The sequence below is a fragment of the Castor canadensis genome, chromosome 3 (genome assembly GCF_047511655.1).
Source record: "Castor canadensis chromosome 3, mCasCan1.hap1v2, whole genome shotgun sequence".
Lineage (NCBI taxonomy): Eukaryota > Metazoa > Chordata > Mammalia > Rodentia > Castoridae > Castor > Castor canadensis.
Genome location: NC_133388.1, coordinates 198,846,134 through 198,865,663, shown reverse-complemented (window position 1 = coordinate 198,865,663; position 19,530 = coordinate 198,846,134). Strand labels below are relative to the sequence as shown.

The 19,530-nt window shown below is 48.8% G+C and overlaps 1 protein-coding gene across 1 annotated transcript in view; it reads right to left on the bottom strand.

The window, feature by feature from the left end:
* The window catches only part of Iqank1 (IQ motif and ankyrin repeat containing 1), a 35,453-nt gene that overhangs the window by 3,803 nt on the left and 12,120 nt on the right, over positions 1 to 19,530 (bottom strand). Inside the window, 4 exon segments of the mRNA XM_074069383.1 lie at positions 8,463 to 8,588; positions 8,669 to 8,860; positions 9,103 to 9,267; positions 9,603 to 9,736. Coding sequence (XP_073925484.1) covers positions 8,463 to 8,588; positions 8,669 to 8,860; positions 9,103 to 9,267; positions 9,603 to 9,736 — 617 coding nt within the window.

Genomic DNA, 19,530 nt, shown 5'->3' with positions numbered 1-19,530 from the left:
AAAAAACAGAGAATAAACTGAGATGAAATGATGGAAAATGTAGGGAGAAAGGTTTTTAAAAAACTGTGGGTTTTACAAGTGCTGATCATTATATGTGTCCATCTCTCCACCTTCCAGACTTTGGACAAAATCAACCTTCCTGACCAACCTGTGGTCAGGAGATGCCAGAGGACCAGGTCTGGCCAATGAGCAGCAAGCAGGAGCTGTTTGCTCCAGACCTCTGCAGCTCCTGTCCTCGGGTCCATTATTCAAGGTTATGGCTGACGTGTTAGCCAGGTCACTAAAGGCCTACGCTGAGCAGAAGGTCCCTGCTAGCCCTCAGTGGACATGTAGTACAAGAGATAAACTCATTCGATGTCATGGAGGTTTGGGCAGTGCTTGTCCCATAGCATATCCATCCTGAGCGAAACTGAAGTGAAGAACTACGGCGTTTGCACACTTGGAGTGTGAGAATAAGGGCAGAAACGAGAGAGGTAATTACAGAGAACTTTCTAAAACCCTCCTGAAGTAAAACAAGGGGAGAAAACTTGCTTTGCCTGGTACAAGATTCATTATGAACCAGGACACTGGGATTGATGCCAAGACAGACAGACAGGCATCACTACCCCACAGGGAGCTGACACAGAGGTATCTGACAGAGTGAAGTAGGCAGCATGGAGCACACGATCTTTTACAAAACACAGGACAGTGGTGTGTTCTAACAAAAAATCAACCTAGTTAACAAGTCACACAACACAGGAAGAAGTAACTCACAAAATCAAATTCAAATGGGTTGTAGATCTCAGTAGAAAGAGCTGAGAACTGTGTAAGAAATGTCTTCATGTTTGGAGAGACTGGAGCTGACCCCAGGAGCACTGGCCAGAGGGGAAGGAGAGATGGGCACCAATTGAGGAGACAGACTCTTCCCGTGAAGGATGCCCTTGAGAGAGGGAAAGGGCAGCAAGGACTGCATATAACAGGGAGGGCTCGGCTGAGAACATTCAAATGTCTACAGATTGCAAGGAAAATAAATCAGGCAACCCAAGAGAAAAGCAGTCACTGACTTCAAGGCACTTTAAAATAAATAAATAAATAAATAAATAAGATGTCTCAATGGCCAGAACAAGCATGAGACAGATTTCCACCATCATCAGTAACCAGGGAGATGGAAGTGAAAACTGCAGCAGGGTGCTGCTCAGCCACCATGCATCTGCACTGAACAGGACTGACACCCACGTCCGCAGAGATGCTGGATAATTTACAGTACTGCTAACTGGAGTGGATACACTGGTACAACCATTTTTGGAAAACTGTGCGTGTGTGCACCAAGAGACACAGGCAAGGTTGTTCATAGCACAAGGAATGGCAGTTCATGCCTGTAATCCCAGCTACCCAAGAGGTGGTGGTAGGAGGATTGTGCCTTTAGGCCAGCCCCAGGCAAAAGCATGAGACCCTATCTGGAAAATAAACTAAAAGCAAAAAGGACAAGGGTGAGGGCGGCTCAAAAGTAGAGAGCTTGCCTAGCACGCATAAGGCCTCCACTACCACAAAAAAAGGACTTGTTCACAGCAGCACCATCATCATGGTTGACTCTGAAGCTAAACATCTATCAACAGGAAAATGGATGGATATTGTGGACTTTTTTTTTTTTTTTTGGTGGGATTGGGGTTTGAACTCAGGCCTTTGTGCTTGCAAAGCAGGTGCTCTACTGCTTAAGCCACACTTCCAGCCCCTGGACTTCCTTATAAAGGAACTCTACACAGCACTGCAAATTTTCAAACTACAGCTCTAGGTAATAAGACTGAATCGCACAACATAACTTGTGACAGGAAAAGCCAGATGCCAGAGAATATAAGGCATATAAATTCACTTACATGAAATTCAAAAACAGTGGAACAAGCTACCAGGCTTAGGCATTGGTGCCCAGGGATGAACGGATGGAAGGACGGATGGAGGTAGAGTGGATGGTGGGCGGAAGGACGGAAGGATGGATGGATGGTGGGCGGAAGGACGGATGGATGGATGATGAATGCATAGGTGGGTGGGTGGATGGATGAGGGCAGATGGTGGATGAGTGAGTGGATGGATGGATGGTAAGGTGGTGAATGGTGATTTAAAGATGCAGTAAAGGATAGGTACAGAAAAGTGAGGAAGGTATCACTGTAAGATTCTGGATGTGGTCACCTGGTGGAGAAGCGGGGCTCTAACAAATGCTTCATTTCCTGACTCAAATGGTTTCCACCAGGCCTTTCCTTTGTGATAAGTCACAGAGCCACACAACTTCAGTCTGTGGGATGTCCAGCATGTAATTTGTATTTTACCAAAAAAAAAGTTCAAGATGTGCAAAATCAAGGCGTAGAGAAGTTGATGGCCAGACAGTGACAGAGGTATAAGTGGCTGATTAGCTAAATGTACAAAGAGTGGTCAGATATATGAATGAGTTGATGGATTCACATCTTAAAATTAAACTGAGGGACATCTGGGTGTGGTGCCATGTGCATGTCATCCCAAGCCAGCACACTGAGACCAGGAAGAGGCTGGTTCCAGGCCAGCCTCGGCAAAAAAGTCTGTAAGACCCCCCATCTCAACAGAGAAAAGCTGAGTGTGGTGGTGCCAGTCTGTTATCCAGCAATGGTGGGAAATATGAAATAGAAGAATCGCTGTCCAGGCCAGCCTGGCCAAAAGTGAGACCCATAGCAAAATGGACTGGAGGTGCAGCTCAAGTGGTAAAGCACCTGCTTTACAAGTTTAAAGCCCCAAGTTCAAACCCCAATTCCACCAAAAAAAAAAAAAAAAGACAAAATAAAGGTTGGGTTAGGGCTAACTGAATGAATGAATGAAATAGTGATATATGAAAAATTAATGGACGACAGATAAACTGAATGTATGGATAAGTAAGTAGACAGCTAGCTAAGCAAATGGATGAGTTGATGGATGAGTCCAGTTGTTCAACCAAGTGTCTGAATACCCACCAGGTGACAGCACTACATGACATGGGAGCTTGCAATTGTGTGGTTTAGGGACTAAACAAGCTCCCTGCTTTCTCAGAATTTTCTATCAAGAAAACAGCATGAATGAATGGGAAGATGTCTGAACTGATAGATAAATAGAAGAATAAGTGATACCATTTAAAGATGGTGTCAGGGGTAGGACTGGCATATTAACGAGTAGATGGGTAAGTCAGTGAGAGAATTGTGAATTGAAGAAAGAATAAATCAGTGACTGGGAAGAACACTGGATGACAGTGACAGCGAATAGTGACGGACCATGGGGGGCCAGACAGGCTCCAGAGGGTGTTGTGTGTGTGTGTTTGCATGTGTGTGTGCTGGGGAGTAAAGCCCAGGGCCTCGCCCAGGCTAGGCAAGCACTGTGCCATTGATCCATGCGCCCATTCCCTCTAGTTCTTCCCCATCACTGCTGGTAACTAGTGTTTCATCCACCGTTAAAAGAGGCGTGTTGGAATCGCTTGAATAGCTGTGGCCTTGGTAATTTCACCGTGTTGTTCTACCAGTTTTCGCTTCATTGTTTTGAAGCTCTGATCCTAGCTGCATGAAGAGTCAGGACTTTTATGTTATTTTGATGAACTGATCCCTTTATTGTTATTATTAAATGATGATGTTAGGATACTTCTTTTGGGACTGCGTGTGTGTGTTGCCATGCTGGAGGACCAGACCGAGCGCCTTGCACAGGTTAGGCAGCATGGCCACTGAGCCACGCCCCAGCCCCGGTCGGCTTTAATCCTCTTTAAATTTTTCCATTATCTCCCTGCAGCACTCTTTCTGTTGTTTGGTTTTGTTTTGTCCTGCTTTGCAGCACTGGGGATGAAACCCAGGCCCTACCTTTGCGAGGCCAGCACTGATCACTTGAGCCGCGTCCCCAGCCCCTCCCCTTCCCACTCCCTTAGTACTTTCTGGCGTATTTGTTGCCATCCTTTTAGTTTTCACCGACGTGTATCTTTGTGTGTAGTCTTTTCCTGGAGACAGAAGCTAGTTGACTGTTTTTAATAAAAATGACGATCTGCTCTTAAGTGGGGTGCACAGGGCAGCCACATCCGGTGGGATTATCGATCTGGATGAGCAAATGCCTTTGCCATTTGTTTCCTGCCTGTCCCTTCTGCTGTTTTCCTTTCCCTCTTCTCCAACTCCTTTGGATTGAGTATTGCACGGGGTGCTAGGCATCGAACCGGAGCCTCCCGCACTGTGCTGCACTCCCAGCCCCTGCACTGGGTATTTTTAAAAACTTCTGTGTTGCCCCCTTTGTTGGCTTCTTAACCAACTCTTTTGACCAACCTGGACCACAGTCTTCCTAATTTATACTCCCCAATGTCGGTGGGATGTCAGGCATACACCACCATGCCCAGGTTTCTCCCCCTTGAGATGGGGTTTCATGAACTATTTGCTGGACCGGTTCCCAAGTAGCCTAGGATTACAGGCATGTACCACCAGCTCCGGCTTGCCTTCAGTTTCGAAAGCCACTATCAGTGATAGGAAAATCCAGGCTCACAGAGTGGGACCCTCTCAGTACTTTAGATACATTCTCCACTGCCTCCTTGCTTGCTCCTTCTCTTGTTCCTCTGTGGAGAGATGCTGTCTTTCCTGTTAATGCATTCAAGCTTCCCCTTCATCACTGTGCTAAGAAAATCTTTGTGCTGTGTCTTGGCAGTCTTCTTTGTGCTTCTTGGCCTCAGGGTGTGTTGACTTTGGAGAATGTGGGTTTATATTTTTCATCAAATTTGGAAATGTGCAGGTCTTTGTCTTGTTTTGTTTTGTGATACTGGAGTTTGAACTCAGGGCTTTGGGCTTGCTAGGCAGGCGCTCTGTCATTTGAGCTATGTCCCTGGCCCTTTAGCTGTCTTTTCTGTCCCTCTGCTGTCTCCTTCCCTTTGGACTCCAGTTACCTATGCATGGGGTTTCCCGAAACTTCCCCCAGCTCACTGATGCTCTTTTCATGGGTTTCTTTTTCTCTGTGTGTTTTTAGGTTGTATGGTTTCTATTGCTATCAAATTTATATTATTTACCTCTACATTAAGCCCCTCCAGGGTATTTTTTTATTTTAGACATTACAATTTTTTAATCACTAGAATTTCAGTGTTTTCTAAAAAATATCTTAGAAATTAATTATAAATAATTATAGAGACATTAAAAATGTCTCTATAGGTTAATGGAGGTGTCATTTTATAATACTTTGGACTGACAGGTGATGTGTTTATGGGGGAAAACCCATCAGCTGTGAACTTTGACTCTAGACAAACATCAAAAGCTCTCTTTGCTATTAGCAGAAAACCTGTGTGCCTTGCAGACTCTTGGTGGCTTAAAGAGACAGCGTTCAAAAAGTTGTTGCATGTTTTGGATGCAATTTAGGAAATTGTTTACTTCAAAAATACAGATTCAGCCGGGTGCTGGTAGCTCATGTCTGTAATCCTAGCTACTCGGGAGACAGAGATCAGGAGGATGGTGGTTTGAAGCCAGCCCCGGGCACATAGTTCACAAGACCCTATCTTGAAACTATCCAACACAAAAAAAGGGCTGGTGGGATGCCTCAAGTACCTCCAAAAAACAGATTCAGAAGAAAAAATTCACTAAAATACTGAATATATATATTTGAGGATGTTCTTTTTTTCACATTGCCACTTTTTTCCATGTTTAAGCTGCATCTGCCATTAATCCACCAGTGCTGTAGACCAGGAGTTCGGGGTCCCTGTGGGTGGCAGTGCTACCAACTCTCGGTGTCCTTGCCTACCAGTTCTTCAGTGCCATTTCTGACAGCTTTCATTGGCTGGTGCTTCTCTCACTCTGGGTTATTGTCTATATTTCTTTGCATGCTTGGCAATCTTGTTAATTTTCTATTTGAAGTAACTACAGGCTTACAGGAAGTTGCAAAACTAGCATAGTGTTCCCACGGGTCCGTCCTCAGCAGGTTCCCTAGTGACGATGACTTACGTGGGACAGGATGTCAACACAGTGCAGCTCATACGGGTCACACTGCATTTCTACAGCTTCACCTGCACTTGTTTGTGTGTGTGTACAACTTCATCACACGCAGACGTATGAACCACACCACAACCGAGGTTCAGAACTGCCCACCACCCCCAGGCTCCCTCCTGCCCTTCCTGAACACTCACACCCATCCCTCTCCCCTTTTCCCCCTTTTCCTCCCCCCAAACCACTATCTCTTCTCTACCTCTGTGATTTTATCATTTGCAGAATGTTACGTGAGATGGGCTTTTTGAGATAGGCTTATCCCCACATAGCTCCCCCTGGGAGCCCAGTGCATCCCCAGCTCCAACCTCTGTGTTGCTGAGTGTCGACAGCAACCTTTCACTCACTGAAGGACAGCTGGGCTTTCCCAGTGTGGGGCTGTGAACATTTCTGTGCACATTTTTGTGTGGACATGGTTTCGTTTTACTGGAATAAATTAAACAGCGTAATTGCTGGGTCACACAGTAAGTGTATGTTTAGTTTAAGAAACTGCCTATTTGCAGAAGGGTGGGCCAGTTTACACTTCTGCCAGCAAGGTGTGTTTGTCTACACCGTTGCCAGCCTTGGGTGTTGTTCCTGCTGTCCCCCTCAGCTGTGGTCACAGGTGTGTGATGCCGAAGGCCTCCTCCCCTGTTTGTGGGTCACTATTCCTGCCTCAGTGAAAGCTCTCTTCCTGTCTTTCGCTCCTTGGAGAACTGGGTGGGGTGTTTTATTTACTGCTGAGACTTGAGAACTGTTTCTGTATTTTAGATACGTCTCCTGTGTCAGATACAGCAGACCCTTGCTCTCCGCAGATCAATGGTTCCAAGGAGAACGCCATTGAGAAAACCCACACATGCTCTGTACTACCGGTGCTTGATTCATTTTTCCCTTCAAGCTGCCCAACTTCTGCTAAAGACATGTCGCTTTTCAGCAAATCTCAGATTCTCATGTTGTCACTTAAATTAAGCACATTAACTTTTACCTTGCTTTTGGGCACCATTTCTTTGAGGAGACAGCTTTTCACTCCTGGCAATCACACAGAACTGACTGAGAGCATCTCCACATCCACTGAGCTGTGAAATATGCACTGGGGAATTTAATATTTCATTTTTGGAGTTTATTTTTTTATTTTTTGACTGTGCTTAATCAAAACCGGATGCAACACATTCGGGAGAATAAGGCAGCTTATTGTGTGTGGTTTGCTAATATTTTTCTCCCCACCTATGGCTTGGCTTTTTGGCAGGGTCATTTGCAGAACAAAAGTGTTCTTTTTGGTTTTTTTTTTTTTTTTCGTTTTTCTTTGTGTGTGTGTGTGTGTGTGTGTGCAGTGCTGAGGTTTGAACTCAGGGCCGACACCTTCAGCCCTTTTTTGCGATGGTTTTTTCGAGATAGGGTGAAACAAACTATTTGCCCAGAGTGGCTTCGAACTGTGATCCTCCTGATCTCTGCCTCCTGAGTAGCTGGGATTACAGGCACCTGGCCAGAACCAAAGTTTTGCATTTTAATGAAGTCAGATGTATTTATTTCTCTTCGGATGTGCCTTTAGTGTTGTATCTAAGAACATTTCCTCATGCCCTAGGTCCTAAAGATCTTCTCCTGCTTGTCTAAAAGTTCTGAAGTTTTACATTTAAATCTCAAATCCATTTTGAGTTAGCTTTGTGTGAGGTGTGAGGTTCTGGACAAGGCTCATTTCTTGGCCTGTGGATGTCCAGTGGCTCCCGCACTGGGGTCAGGATGACCATCCTTCCTGACATCTAATGCTGACAGTCACCCCTCTCCCCCCACTACTCCTCAGCCGACTGTCCCTGTGGCTGTCCACACCCCCCCCTCGCCCCACGCAGCAGCTCCTTTGGGACCTCCTCCCCAGACTCTTGCCTGCAGCCGCTGCATCTCAGAGCCGGCAGTCTACACCCATCACCCAGAGGACTCCTGGCAGACAAGAAGAGGGGAGTGGGCCAGGCCCAGAGTAACATCCACAGGAGAGGAGTCTGGGGGTGGTGCCTAGGGCTGGGGTCCCAGGTTGGGCAAAGACCCTAGCATTCCCCACTAGGGGCGGTGAGTGGAAGCAAGAGTCTGCCAGCAGGACTGAGACCCATTTTGCCATTTCCTGGCAGTGCCTCAGATTTGGGGGCCAGATCTGGGGTGGGGGTGAGTTGGGTTCGAATTCAGTTAACTTAAAGGAAATGAAGGTAGAGGCATTTCCTGGCCTGGCTTCTCAGCCCTACTCCCACCGGCCCAGCAACCCTCCCCAGAAACCATTAACTCGGCCACTGTCCCTGGCACTGAGGCAGCTCCAGGGGGCTGAGCTGGAGCTCGGGGCTTGGCTCTGAGGGACAGAGTGAGAGCAGAGGTGCCCCGCACCTGAGGTTAGAGAGGTAAGACAAAACCCGCACAGTGGCAACCAAACAACCGGAGATGGCTGTCACCTTGACCGCAGACGGCACTGCGGTTTAGGGTTGGCAGTGGTGGGATGGTTGGGGACTCCCACCCCGGGCTCTGGAAGGTGGACGGGCTGAGCCGCACCTGCTCGGGGGTGCTCCCGTCGTCCGCGTACACGCGGGGGTCGGCTCCGAGCTTCAGAAGCACCTCCACGGCCTCCAGGTGGCCCCCGAAGGCTGCGCGGTACAGCGGCGAGCGGCCGAAGGCGCCCTGCGGGAGGGGCTCCTGAACCCGGCCCCCGCGCCCGCCCGTCCGCCCGCGCCCCCGACCCCGGCCCTGCAGGTGCCCACCTTGCTGTTGGGGCTGGCGCCCAGCTCGGCCAGCAGCTGGATGGCCAGGGCCTGCCCGCCCGCCGCCGCCTCGGACATGGGCGTGTTCCCGTGGCTGTCCGCGCACTCCACGATGGCCACGCGCCGCTGCAGCCGCCGCGCCTTGCCCACCTCGTCGTGGCCCACGCCCTCGCGGGTCAGCAGCTGCTCCACCTGCGCGCGGGGGCGGAGTCACCGCCGCCGGCCCCGCCCCCATCACGCCCACTTCCCCGCCCCTCCCGTGACCACACGGCTCCGCCCACTATCCCCGCCCACGGTCCCGTCCTCCCCGCCCACTGCTATCCAGCCCCGCCCAGTGCCCGGGCCCCCCCCCCCGCTAGCCCCGCCCACCCCGCCCATGGTCACACGGCCCCCGGCCACTGCCACCCGGCCCCGCCCCGCCCCGCCCAGCTGACCTCCTTCAAGACCGTGCGGATCTCGCCCAGGTCCCCGTCGAAGGCCGCGTCCAGCAGGCGGCGGCGGCGCTGCAGCTCCTCCCGCCACGCGCGCTCCTCCGCCTCCTCCTGCTCGCGCTGCCGCCGCGCCGCCTCCTGCTCCCAGCGCACCAGGGCCAGGTAGGCCTGCGAGGTGTGGCTCCAGGTCACCGTCCCGTCCTGAGGATACTATCCACAGCCCCAGGCCACTGTCCACAGCCCCATGTCACAGCCCACAGCCCAAAGTCACTGTCCATCCACAGACCTGAGGATACTGTACACAGCCCAAGGTCACTGCTCACAGCCTGAGGTCACTATCCACAACCCAAGGTCTCCCTGAAGTCTAGGTCACTACTCCAAACCCTAAGGTCACTGATCACAGCCCAAGGTCGCTGTCCACAGCTGGAGGTCACTGTCGCCCACCTCTGAGGTGGGAGCCCCACCACCCTGACACTCCCTCTCCCCGGGCCTGGCCCACTCACCTCTCTCTGCAGCTTCTCCATCTCCTCCAGGTACTCCTGGCGCTCCTGCTGACGGTGAGCCAGCTCCTTTCTCGCCAGGCGCTGCCGGAAGGCACACTGAATGATAATGGCCGCCTGGTCCTCCGCTGTGGGCTCTGGGGTGGGGAGAGGACCCATGTGGGTGCTCCAAGCCACCATTTACACACTGCTGGGGTCCCACCTACACAAAGGACCCAAACGATGCCCAAAGAGAGAGGCTGGGAGGGGTGGGGGAGGCCCCCGTAGTCCCAACGCTCTGGAGGCTGGAGCAGGATCCCTTGAGATTAGTAGCTCTAAACCAGTCTGGGCAACAGAAGGAGATGCTGTCTCGACGGCAAATCCACAAACAGCCAAGCAAGAATAATCTACCATCAGAGACCAAAGGAGGTTTGTGGAGTGGGAGCCAAGGTCGGTGAGGATCCAGTCTTAGAAGGAAGACTCCCTTCTCCCCGGACCCTGAAAATCCCCACTGAGCCCAAAGCTTGGAAAGACATGGGCTGGACTCACTTCCTTTGCCTGAGCCCCAGCGCATCCAGAGGTCCAAACTGCCCAGGCTGGGGAGGGTCTCAGTGGCCTCAGCCCTCAGCCCACTGGACTCAGGAAAGGGGCCAGCGTCCAGGGCCTAGTGGAGCCCGATGGCCTGTCCTGGGAGAGGTCCCAGTGCTAAGCCTGGTGCTGCGACTTCCCAGAAGGGGCGGATTGGGCCATGCGGCCCTGCTGGTCAATGGCCAAGTGAAGCCAGGTGCACCACTGAAGCTCACTGCGCTTCAGGGCCCGTTTCTCTGCAGTGAGGAGTAACAGCAATCAGAAGACAGCCCGAGAGCCCAGGCCGGAGGAAAACAAGCAAGGAAGCCAGATGTCCACAGTCCTTTATGTGTGGAACGACTCCATAAAAATCTAAATTCAATGAAACAAGGGCTCCAAGACCGGATAAATGAAATGTCAGGATGAAGTGAAGAGCAGGGTTAGTGAAGACAAGGAGGCAGCGGCTCCACAGACCCGACAGGACGGGCAGGGGCAGCCAGAAGAGCAAGGAGTGAGGGAAGGGAGGTCCCTGACACCCCAGTGAACAAAGAAACATGGAGCAGAAACAGGTAGAACATGAGCCAGAGCACAGGCACAGACGACAAAATCACACAAGTAACTAATGCTGTGCTCCAGGACGCAGGCTGATGATAGAAGGAAGATAAAACATGCAGAGAGAAAATAAGAAAATCCAGAAGTGGAGCCAGGCCCGTGGAGCTGCCTGCAATCCCAGCTACCTGGGAGGCCAAAGTGACCCTTCTCATGCCAAGACCAGCCCCGGCAACAGAGCGAGACTCTGTCTCAAATACAGAAAAAGAAAGAAAATCCTGAAATGAATCTTAAGACAAAGGGATAAAAATGTACAAACAAATAGGGTAGAAGGCACATTAAGAACCAGCAGCAGACACAACCCAGTCAAGTTGTTGAATCTCAAAAAAAAAAAAAAAAAAAAGTCCTTCATACACCCAGGCAGAAAAAGCAAATCACTGCAAGGGAGAAGTTGGGCTCTCCTAAGGTCTTTTGCAGTGGTAAATGTTGAAAGACAAAGAATCATTGTTTACAAAATCCAGAGGGGGAAAGTAGTCCAAGAAGACTACGCACAGTTCTGCTTTCAGCCGTGGCCAGAGCAGCGTTCGAAATGACAGCAATAGGAGAGACAGACAACACGAACAGCCTCAAGGCTGGTCTCAAGCAAGGGAAAGGCGGAAGTGAGGGATCATGGGGCCTGGCGGAGGGTGCCCAGGCGTAGCCCCAGTGTGAGCAGCAGGATTTGGCTTGCAGTGACCACCAATGCCAAAAACAAAAGCATCAATGTGCAGTGAACCAACAACACAGCAGGGCTCCTGGCAGGTCCCAGGGCGGAGGGGGTGGAGTCTGTGCTCTGAGACCTGGGAAAGGCTTGGGCTTTAGCTAACAAAAATAAAGACACAATTTGGGGACATACACTAAAAAAGTTACTCGTCACGTATCTTACGCTCAATTTTAATGAGTGTTCTGCAGTACACCTAGCAGGCCTGGCTGGGTCGGAATCCTGAAAGCTACATCCACCAAGAAACACGGTGACCCTCCGGGAGAGGGAGCCCAGCCTCCCCCCGCCTCAGTGCACAGCAACGTGGAACTGTCTCGGCCTTGCTGCCTGCCACACACAACTCCACCTTCTCCCAGAACTTTAGCACACCTCCAAATGTTTCACATGCACATCCAGCACCCCAAACACTCAGGCAACTAAGGAAAAAGACAAGAAAACGCCCAGAGAGAGCCAGTGTTGGGTTCTCAGGCATAGACTTCTTATAATGGTGATTAAGATGCTCAATGGACTGAAAGATGAGAGGTTTCGGCAAAGAATGGGAAACAATAAATGACCAAATGGATGTCACAGAGTGTAAAGACAGAAAACTGAAATGAAGGGCTCATTGGATAAGTTTACCAGCATAATAGGCACAGCTAAAACCAGAAGGAGACCTATAACATAACACAAAAGAAAATGCTCGCAATAAAGACAGCAAGACAAAAGGAAAGACGGAATGCAGACGTAACTGGAGTCGCACATGTAACTTCAGCATTTGAAGAGAATTTTAAAAGCTAACAAAAGACATCACGTGCCGGGCTCGGGTGGCTCACGCCTGTAATCCAGCTACTCAGGATGCAGAGATCAAGAGGATCACGGTTCGAAGCCAGAGTGGGCAAATATTTTGTGAGATCCTGTCTTAAAAATACCCGTCACACACACACAAAAAAAGGCTGGTGGAGTGGCTCAAGATGTGAGCCCTGAGTTCAAACCTCAGTACTGCCCCAAAAAAGTGACGATGCATTTTTTTTTTTTTGCAGTATTGGGGTTTGAACTCAGGGCCTCACACTTGCCATTTGCTAGGCAGGTGGTGCTCTACCATTTGAGCCACTGAGCCAGCCCTCAAGTCACAGCTTTGATACTCATTATGAAGCCCAAGAAGGTTAAATACAAAAACAAGCACGCAAGCAGACACACATACACCAAAGCACAACATGCAATTTGCTGAACCAAAGAGAGAAAAAATATTTATATTTGCTAAAAGAAGAAAAATACATTGTCTTCAAAGGGGTAATCAAAATTGTAGACAAAAATAAAATTTGGAGGGAGTTCAGCAGTAGCTAATGCATGCTAAAGGAAATACAAAAGGCGTTCTTCAGACAGAAGGGACACAGTGACAAATGGGACCGGCAGCCACAAACCAGAGTGAAATGCAATGAAAGGATCACGATGTGTGAAACACCATCGACACTGGCCTGTGGGTGGGCACGTGACGGGGAGCTATGGAAGGCCAACTGCCAGCCAGACGCCAGGGCTGCAGCAATCCGAATGGACCCAGAAGTGGACTGTTCCCCAACACGAGCCTATTGTTGAGACACACCTCCCGCTGACACCTCAGGGACAGCCTCGAGGCCTAAGAGCAGGACACCAAAGTCATGCAGGGTCCTGAGCCACAGAAACAGATGCTCAATGAGCACTGTGTGGAGTGGCCATGGTTGTGGCAATTTGTGGTGCAGTAACAGAAAATACAAATTTACACATAACAGCTTAACAGGAGGAAAAATCAGAACAACAAAAACATTTATCTTGGCAAACTGGAGTTTGAACTCAGGGCCTTGTGCTTGGCTAGGCAAGCGCTCTACCTCTTGAGCCACGCCTCCAGATCTACAAAAACATTTTAATGGAGTCAAAAGAAGGCAAAAAAAAAAAAAGTAGAAAGGAGCATCAAGTGAGGAGAAAGGCATAAGGACAAATAGAAAAAAAAGTCACAAGTAAAAGACAAGGACTGTCACACTGCACTCAAAACTGTATGTTGCTTGTAAGACACACAGCTCCACGGGCGTGGCAGTCATGCCTGTAATCCCAGCAGTAGGGAGGCTAAGACAGGACGATGGAGAGTTCAAGTCCAGCCTGTTTTAAACCTTGTCTAAAAAGAAAGAGAGAGAGAGAGAGAGAAAAAAGAAAGAAAGAGAGAGAAAGAGAGGGACAAATACATTTTAATAAAGATACAGCGATAGTAACAATAAATTAAGTATATTTTATTCAATAATCAATTAAAACAAAGCTATTTTAATATCAGACAAAATAAAACTTAAAGAAATAAGCATTTCTAATGAAAGAAAAAAGTCTTTCAAAATGATTGGAGGATCAACTCACCAAGATGATAAAACAATTATAAAACTAGGTATGTAATAACAGGACTTCAAAATATATAAAGGAAAAACAGACAAGTCTACAATTATAGGAAATTTTAACACCTCTTTCTTAGTAATTTTCAGAACAATCAGATCAATAAATTAGCAAGGATACAGGAATTTTGGACTGGCAGTCTGGTAGAGTGGTAGAGCACCTGCCTTGCAACTGCAAAGTCCTGAGTTCAAACCTCAGTACTACCAAAAAAATTACAGAAGACTGACATGATTCACACACTCAACCTAACATAGAGAATTGAACCCAATCCCTGCAGAAGTGCACATGGAAGAGTTACTAAAATAGACGACACCCATCACGCACTTTATGTCATACAGAATACATTTTTAACACATTCAAGTAAGCTTGAAATGAAAGAAAACAACAAAAGTGTAGAGATACCTATATTAGAGAACATGGGGCACACTGTATTATAGCCTATGCTCACGGGAGAAATCACAGTAGAAGGTGCAAAGTGTGTTGAATGAATGTTCGTGAAGATGCTATGTGTCAAAGCAGCCCTTGCTAGGGGCTTAGCTGTGGGATGAGGTTTGACCCAGGACAGGCAGAACACGCAGTGGCCCCTCTGTCTTCAAGGTCTTGGAGCAGAGAGCCCTCAACAGAGCACAGAGCCTGGATGAGAAGCAGGCGGTTATCCTCATATTGAGGACCTCAGCCACCCTGGCAGATTCTCACTGGTACCAGCAGTGACATACCGCCTTAACGACGATCAAACGAAACTCTGTGGAACTGGCTTAAAGGCCGTGGGTGTGAGCCGAGTGTGGCGGCACACACCTGTAATTCCAGCACTCAGGAGACTGAAGCAGGAGGACCACTTGTTCTAGGCCCGCCTGGGCTACATCGTGGGACCCTGTCTTCCTTACTCCTCCCCGGGGAAAAAAGTAGAGGGTGTGAAGGATGTACAGGCTAAAAGGATTGGAAACCAGGTTGTTCAGACAGACGTCTGTGTGTCCGGTGGAGTCCTCTGGGATGGACTAGGAGGTATGTGATGAACCTAAGGAGTTGTAGCTCAAGAAGCCGAAACGTAAGAAAACTGAACATCTGGGCTGGAGGTGTGGCGCAGGTGGCAGAGCGCCTGCCTAGCGATCATGAAGCCCTGAGTTCAAAACCCCAGTACCAAAAAAAAAAACAAACAAACCAAAAAACTGAACATTTGCAGCCTCCATTGGTTATTATTGGCTGCTTCTGTCAAAAGAGATGGCGTCTGTTATGATGTGGATACGAGTTGTTCCCCCAATACAGTACAGGGGACAGCATCCCTTCCATTGTCAGAGGGGGATCTGGTCAGTCCTTTCACTGCACTGCACTGGTCAGTGGCATGACTCTCCCACAGGGCCTGAGAAGGTCAAGCACCCATAATTAGTGAGAGAGAGAGAGAGAGAGAGAGATCTCCAAAAGAATGTAGCTATGCTAGAGGACTATGGAACTGACTAGAACTGTACAGAAAAGGAACCAAAAGAGAATACGGGGAAAGGAAGGTTTGACCCAGGAAGGGAGGAAACCAGGCCATGGGAAGGACAGGCCACGGGTGCATAAATGAGCCCAGTTAAGGAGCCGTCCTCAGTCCTGACAAGAGGGCTGGAGCCAGCAGGATGGCGACTTTGTGTTCCCGCTCTACCCCTGACACTGCAGAGCCTGACTGGTAGCAGAGCAATTTACCAGATCAGCAAAGGAATAAGAAAAGTGTACGATCCTCTTCATAGGAGGAGAAAATATCGACATTTATTATTTTAAAAAGCTCTTCACAAACTGGGAACTGAAGGCAAGCGCTGTGCCACCGAGCTACACCCCAGCCCTGAAGGAACTTTCTTTAGTTTTAATCTGATAGGGGATAACCACCAAAAACCCTTGGCAAACATGATGCTTAATGGCGGAGTCCAAGCCATTATCTTCAAACTTAGAAATGAGTCAGGGTGAAGTGGTACACACATGTAATCCCAGATATTTGGGAGGTGGAGATTGGGAGGATCATGGCCTAAGGCCAGCTCTCAACCAGTGAAAAGCTGGGCATGGTGGTGTGTGCCTGTCATCCCAGCTACGCAAGGATCATGGCGCAGGCTGGCCCAGGCAAAAGTGGAAAACCCTATCAGAAAATAACCAAAGCAAAAAGGCTTGAAAGTCACAATCACTGACATCAGGCAAAGAAATCGTGCATTTGAAGACAGGACATGGGAGCAGAGAGGGTACAGGAAGCTAAAGCTTCCCAAATGTTGTGAAAGACATGAACTGAAAGAAAAAAGGCTGTCAACCAAGACTCCTATATCCAGCCATACCATCCTTCAAAAGTGAGGGAGAAGTTAAGACCTTCACAAATAAACAACAGATGTGGGAGTTTGCTACCCACAGGCCTACCTGCAAGAATGTGGGTTCAAGGGAGCCCTGCACTGAAATGACGGGGCACTCGGATGGTAGCTCAAAGTCATAGGAAGAAGTGAAGATGTCTGTAAGGGTAAATACGTGACAGTGATAAAGACAGCTTTAGCCAGGCATGGTGGGGCACACCTGTAATCCCAGCACTTGGGACAATGAGGCTGAGGATCTTGAGTTTTGAAAACCAGCCAGCCCGGGCTACATAGTGAAAGCCTATCTCCTCAGGAGGCAGAGATCAGGAGGATCATGGTTCCAAGCCAGCTTGGGCAAATAGTCGTGAGACCCAATATCAAAAAAAAATCACAAAAAAGGGCTGGTGGAGTGGCTCAAGGTATAGGCCCTGAGTTCAAACCCCAGTACCTCAAAAAAAAAAAAAACCAGTTTGTAACTTCCCTCTTTGTTTCCTACATGGTGCAATTTTTGAGTTATTAGTCTAAAAGCTAGCACTAAGCACTCACTGTGGCAGCACTTACATTACAACTGGAGCAACACGATATTAGCGTGGCCCCTGTGCAAGGATGACACACAAATCGTGATGCCCTCCACAGTTTTGAAGTGAAGACAGCTTGTGGTCCGTGGAATGGATTGCTTCCTGTGGATTTTTAAAACTGCCTTTCCATTTATAAAAAAACCAACCTAGTGTTACTAGAATTACTTTGGTCCTTAACTGCCCCTTCTGCTCTCCACTCAACACCAATGTGTTTAAAATAACGGTACACAATGCTTTGTGACACACAATGTATAAAGATGCAATTTCACAACATGGACAACTGAGAAGGTGGGGACCGAGCTGTCAAGGAGGCAACCTTTTCATGTATCGCTGTAGTTACAGCTATAGCTCAAACTTGAAGGTTGTAACTTTCAGGTATTAAATGTGATCCCCATGGTAGGCACAAAGAAGACAGCTATAGAATACACACAAAGGAAATGAGGAAGAAATGCAAACATTTTACTATTTACAAAAAAAAAAACCTAAACACAAAAGGAGACAAGCAAAAAAGCAGAAAATGGAAAGCGAAGCGACAGAAGGGGCTCCATCCAGCTGACTCTGGAACACCACTGGCATTGGGGCACTGAGCCCTCGCACAATGGAGAACTCGTACAATTATTTAATTAATATTGTTAATTATAAATAATTGCTTAATGATTAATACCCTTATTTGCAGGTCCTTCAGTTTGTTGACTTTTTGAAATAATCAACTTGCAAGCTTTTATTACTAAGTCGTAATTAAGTTCTTTAAAATCTCACCTTTGAACCGGGCATCGTGGTGCACACCTATCATTCCAGCATTTGGGGGCTGGAGACAGGTGGACCAAGAGCTCAAGACAGCCCACCATGTGATCCCACTACTCAGGAGGCAGAAATCAGGAGGATCGGGGGTTCGAAGCCAGCCCGGGCAAATAGTTCATGAGACCCTATCTCGAAAAACCCATCATAAAAAAAAGGACTGGTGGAGTGGCTCAAGTGGTAGAGTGCCTGCCTAGCAAGTTTAAGGCCCTGAACTCAAACCCCACTAACACCAAAATAAGAGTTTGAGGCCAGCCTGGGCTATATATAGCAAGACTTGTCTCAAAACAAAACCAAAAATCTCAATTTGATCAAACATGAAAAAATTTTAAAAACTTTAAAAAGTGTATTGAGGCCAGGCATCAGTGGCTCACGCCTGTAATCCTAGCTACTCGAGGCAAAGATCAGGGGGATCTAGGTTTGAAGCCAGCCACAGGCAATTAGTTTGTGAGACTCTATCTCGAAAAAGCCTATCACAAAAAGGGCCGGTGGAGTGGCTCAAGGTTTGGGCCCTGAGTTCAAACCCAGTACAGCAAAAAAAAAAAAAAAAAAAAAGAGTGTATTGAGAAAAGCCAGGCTTTAAAAAAATCTCTTTACCCCAAAGAGCTATCTTTAGGTAAAAATAATTAAAACTCGGCTGAATAGGAGATGCACATAGCTCCAGTTTTCTGGCCCACGGCAAGAAGCAGGTCCTCAGCTCCCACCTCTGGGGTTTCACAGTCCCCTCTTCTGGGTGAAGGATGACAGTGGGGATGGTAAGCCGGCCAGCACTTGCTCAGCCAGGCCCCCCTCCACCTCCGGGGTCTTGGTCAGCAGCTTCTCTTTCTGCTCTCTTGTGACTTAGCGTCAGAACTGAGGATGCCACAGAACCACCACTGAGGGGCTGCTGACCTTGGGTCTCATCTCCTCGTCCTCACTGCAGTCCCCTGGTGACTGAGGAGGGCAGAACATGGTCTTGGACTCCAGCACACTGCATCACTGGTCCACCTGGTTGTCCACCAGGCTCTCCAGCACGCTGGTTTTCAGCACCCAGCGTCCCTTCTGCACAGGGAGGTTCAGATTCTGTGGCTGGCGCCCAGGGGGTCTCCGCAGGTGGCAAGGGGGGAGCCTCCATCTGAGGTAGGCTGGCCATTTGGGCCTGGTCTTCAGGAAGCTCTGTGATCCCTTGTTCTTCCTCCTACTCCCGATATCCTGGTAGTTCTGCAGCTGTCGCCCAGAGGACCCTGATGACGTGAGAAGGGTCTGCTGCATACTGACTGCCTTGAACTGGAGCTCCCCCACACCCTTCCTCCTTCCACAGCATGGACCCCATGTCCCCCTCCGACCACACGTCCTCCTGCCTTCTCCTGCCCGGGCAGTCTGTGTCCTGCTGATGAATTCATATCCCTTTCTTACACTGAGCCATTTAACTGCTCCTAACCTTTGTTGTGATGACCTCCTTGTATGTGTCCCCTCCCCCACTCCCGCAGCATTTGTGCCATTGGTGTGTGGCTTTCCTGGCCACATGGAGTCTGTGATGCCAGGCAGTGACTGGGGCCACATGTGGCAGCTGTAGCCCCTCTCAGGGGGTGATGGTGGCATGGCTGGCGGTGGGCAGGGACTACTTGGGGTTCTCTAGGGCTGCTCTCAGCTCCCTCTGCCCATCAAACTCCACAAGTCATTTTTGATTCCCCCAAAACTTAAAACCTTGTCAATAACACAGTCTGTGAACACACACCTGTGTGTTACAGGTGTCATTCTGTGTTAGATGTATTGTTGAAAAACAAGCAACAGTTGTGAGGGATTAGGGTTTTTTGTTTGTTTCTGACAGCACTGGGGTTTGAACTCAGGGCCTCATGCTTGCTAGGCAGGCGCTCTACCCCTTCAGCCACTCCTCCAGCCCTTTTTGCTTTACCTATTTTTCAGATAGGGTCTCATGTTTTCTTCCCAGGCTGGTTACACTGAAACCCTCCTGTTTACACCTCTTGCGTAGCTGGGATTGCAGGCACACACCACCATGCCCAGCTTAC